At 18.5% G+C, this 4787-nt stretch overlaps 1 protein-coding gene across 1 annotated transcript; it reads right to left on the minus strand.

Moving 5' to 3' along the window:
* Nucleotides 1–190: 190 nt before the first annotated feature.
* PRSY57_1314200 (hypothetical protein) lies at nt 191–3397 on the minus strand (the record flags this gene model as incomplete). Its single annotated transcript, XM_012909078.2, has 1 exon — nt 191–3397. One exon carries the CDS (start codon nt 3395–3397, stop codon nt 191–193), a length of 3207 nt encoding a protein of 1068 aa, XP_012764532.2.
* Between the last annotated feature and the right edge of the window lie 1390 nt (nt 3398–4787).

Consider the following 4787-nt stretch of genomic DNA (forward strand, 5'->3'; position numbering starts at 1 on the left):
AAAAAAAAAAAAAAAAAAAAAAAAAAAAAAAAAAAAAAAACAATACACATATAAATTATGGAAAAAAATAATTCCATTTAAATATTGCCATTTTAATTATTTTCCCATACATAATAACTACAATTTGTACTATCAAATAAACATATTTTTATATATATATATATATATATATATATATATATTTCTCTTTTTATAGTTGTGAATATATCAAATTAATTTTCTTGTGCTTATATTCTTTCCACACATTATACAACAAATGTATTATTTTAAATTTTCTTTTCTTCATATATCTTGTTTTTAATATATTTTCGCCAAGAGGATATTGATCTCTTGTAGTATTAAGTGGTGTATACAAAAAAACCGCATATTTTTCATTCTTATATTCAAAATATATATCAACTAGAAACCCTTCAAAATCAATTAATTTTTTAACATATTCAAATGTAGGAATATTTTCATTTTGTATATGGTTGTTATCAGATGATAATTTTTTAGATGGAAAATAAACAGATTGTAAATTCTCCTTTACCAATTTTTTATCTACATATATATCATTATGTTTCGATATTTTTATATGATTATCAACTTGTTTAGATAAAATTTCTTCATTTTCTTGATTCAATGTATTTATAATTTCATTTGCAAAAGCGTGAGGATATTCACATACTTGCAAATCCCAATAATATTCCCTTAAATTATTAAAAATTTTTAGAACATTTTGAGATTCCAAAATAGAGGAATCAACTATATTCATATATGAAAGAGAAGAATATAAGAGAGCACATCTAGGGTCATATATTTTGTCAAAATTTATTATTTGTAATACAAATTTCCAAAACTTACTATCAAAAAATTTATTCACACAATAACACCATAATATATCAGAAAGTTCTAAGTGACAAAATTGATGTATTCTCTGTAATATTTCATATTGTAAGGAACTTAAAAGTGAATAAGAGGAATAAAAATAAAATGTTCCATATGTATAAGCTACTTTTGATATATGTTGTGGTGAAAGATCATTCAATTGATTTAATAAACATGATTGTAATAGAAAATGAAATTCTTTACTACCACATCTAACTAAAGCATATGAATAACATATATTAGCTAAATCTTCTGATGTAAAAAAATTTAAAAAATTACGATTTCGAAATGGAATATTTCCTTTTATTCCATCTTGATAATCCTTCTTATTATTATCGTATTTATTATAATTTTTATTATCACTTTTATCATTAGTTTTATTTCTCTTTCTATTCTTCTTTTTTCCATTATTTTCGTCCGAATCTAATAAATATTTTTCAACTGCATCATGAAAATCAGTATTTACATAACCTTCATTATCTATTGTCCTACCAATAGTAGTTGATATTCCCAGCAAACTATTAGATAATTGCTTAGGTGTCATTTTTTGAAAAACTTCTAATGCTTTATTTTTTAATTCTACAAATATATTTTGATCAAATTCTAATTGTTCTCTTCTTTTATTCTCTAGAGTACTATACGCCCATATTAGCATACTAATCGTAGAACTACTAAAATTTTTTATGTTTTTCAAAATTACTTGTTCACTATATTTTAATAATAAAGGGAAATCTTTAAAATATTTTGCATTTGTCCATAAGGCATTTAATAAATTCGATAAAGGAACCGTTATTATGTTGTTGTGCTGGAATTCATAAGGTAATTCATTTTTAGCATCTACATGTTTTTTATCACATATTATTTCTACATGTGAATGCATATTTTTATACTTTTCTTGTGAAAATATTTGTAAAATTGACTTTAAAAGATCATTCATTAATAATTTATCAGATGCATTAATATTTTGTGAATACAAGTAAAATAATTTAAAAATTTCTACTTGAGTAAAATTATTATATCTTTTATATATTTCCTTTTTACATTCTTTAAAAAATTGTATATGTTTATAATTATTATTGCTTACATATTCTAAAATTTTTATAAAATTATTATTGTTCATATTTTTCACCTTATTTTGTATCATATTTATATACATATCTATAAATTCTTTATTACTACAATTACTATGGTTGGATGATATAAAATGGGGATTCCGTTTTTTATTTGAATTGTTCAAATATATATATCCTAATCTTACTAAATATTTTTCATCAAAATATTTCAAATTATCCATAAGTTTATTTAGAACTAATGAGGAAATATCTTTAATAAAATATATATTTATTCTTTTTATGATATACCCAAAATTAATAATATCAATACAAGGAAAAAAATATATCTTCTTATACACTGTATTTAATATAGAACAATATAAATTTTCATATTTCTTATTCTTAAGGAAAAAAGAAGAAACATATTCTTTCCAACATTTTTCTTTAATATTTAAATCTTCTATATATGTTATATAATCATAATATATTTTTATTAATATTTTTATATTGTACTTATTTATATCAATATGAATCATATGGTTATCTTCATTTGTGTTATTTTCTTTCGTGTCAGGACAATTTGCACTATTCACATAAATGTTAGGATTATTATTTTCTATATCATTTACATTATTAATAACTTTATTTTTATCAATAAATTTATATGTCTTATCATTATTCCTTTCTTTTTTATTAACCACATTGCTGTATATACTTTCCAAAATATTCTTATCACTGTGATAAGATGTATTAATAATTATATTTTCGTTATATTTTGTATTATTTGTAATACAACGAGTATTCATATTATTATTTTCTTTTGAATCATTTTTATTATTATTTATATCATATATATCATCCCTTTCTCGATTCATCTCAATTGTGTGTTCGCTCTTTTCATCATTAAATTTTTGAATATTTTCAAAAAGTATCTCATCATTAAATTCATCATCCAAACTTTTAATTTTGTCGGAATAATCTTTTAAATTTTTATTCATATATTCCGTAAAAGTGTTATATATAAAATTTGGATTTTCAAGTTTTAAAATTTCTGAGTGTTCATAATAACAATAAAAGTTATAAAATATTATTTCATATATTTTGAATAATAAAAATATATATTCATGACTTTTTAGTTCATTCAAGTTTTTCTCAAAATGATGTATGAGATCCTCTATGTTGTTTGTAAAAAGTATGTGTTTTAATTTCTTTTCATCATCAAATTTAATGTAGTCACTTAATAATAGTGATTGTTTTTTATCACTTACATTTTTAATTAAACCATCGTATGGTAGTTTTTCTTCAACTATATAATCATATTCATAAATACTTTTTAAAGATGAATAACTACGACATTTTATGCCAATTACTTTTTTTAAAAAATCAGTTGATAAAAATATTTTCCTATAAATATTATTATGAACAAAAAAAAAACACCGTTTCGTTAAAAATAAATACATAATAATATATAAACACATATAATATAATATAATATTATATAATATATTATATAATATTATATATGATGTGTAGTATTTACTTTTAAAATAAAAAGGAGAAATGAAAAAAAGTTAATAAAAACATTTACATTTATCTATAATTATAAAATATATTTTATTATTATTATGTATGATTTAATTATTATAATAACAAATATTTAAATGAAAACTATACTTTTTTATTTAATATATTAGTGAATTTTTTTTTTTTTTTTTTTTTTAATATTCGATGCCTTCTACACATAATCCTTAAAATAAATATTTTTTATATTATACTTGACATTCAAGAAAGATATTTTCTTTCTTTCTTCTTTTTTTTTTTTTTTTTTTTAATTGCATTATATGAACAACTACAAAAAGGAATTTATTTTAGAAAAAAAAAATAAAATAAAATAAAATAATAGATAGATATGTATGTATATGAAATAAATATAAATATAGATATATTATTTTCTATATATGTTGATATTATATCTGCCCAAATTATATTTTATTTCAAAATATAGGATATATTATGAAAAAAAAAATATATATTTCTCATTATTTTTAAAACTCGTATTTTACTAATAATAATATTTTTATAGATTCATTAATCAATGTGTGATGACTCATGATATTATTATATAATTATATAAATGAATATTATAACATTTATTATAGAAATACATATTTATTATTATTTTTTTTCTTAAGAATATTCCTTCAAAGATTGTACATGCCGAAAAATTGAAATAAAGGAAAACAATAAATCTTTTAAAAAAAACAAATGATTAATTAATTGATTGATTAATTGATTGATTATTTTAAATAAAAATTTTCAATATAAAGGTATACATATATTAAGTTGGTTCTTATAAATATTCATATTAATGAATACATATTTTCCACATGAAATATTAGTAACTTGAATATTGTTACGTTTTCCATTTTAAAATTTTCATATGATTTATTAAGTAAATAAAAATTATGTATATAATATATTATAATATAATATAGTTATGATTTTAAAGGAAATAACGAAAAAGTAAAAATAAAATCAGATAAATTTATATAAATAGGTAAATGAATAACGTAAATATTATTTTTAAATAGATTATTTTTATTTTGTATTCATATTTTCCTATTTACCCTTTTGCACCTTCACACCTTAAAAAAAATACATACGGTATTTTATTTTATTATTATTATTTTTTTTTTTTTTTGGTATTACACATATATGTGCACATATATAATCAATATGGTACAAAATTATATAATATAATATAATATAATATAAAGAAAAAAAAAATGTATTTTATGTATAAAATATATTTTTATATAATTATGAAATGTTCGTTTAATATAATTTGTTTTTTTTTTTTTTTTTTTT

This window comes from Plasmodium reichenowi, chromosome 13 (assembly GCF_001601855.1).
Source record: "Plasmodium reichenowi strain SY57 chromosome 13, whole genome shotgun sequence".
Lineage (NCBI taxonomy): Eukaryota > Apicomplexa > Aconoidasida > Haemosporida > Plasmodiidae > Plasmodium > Plasmodium reichenowi.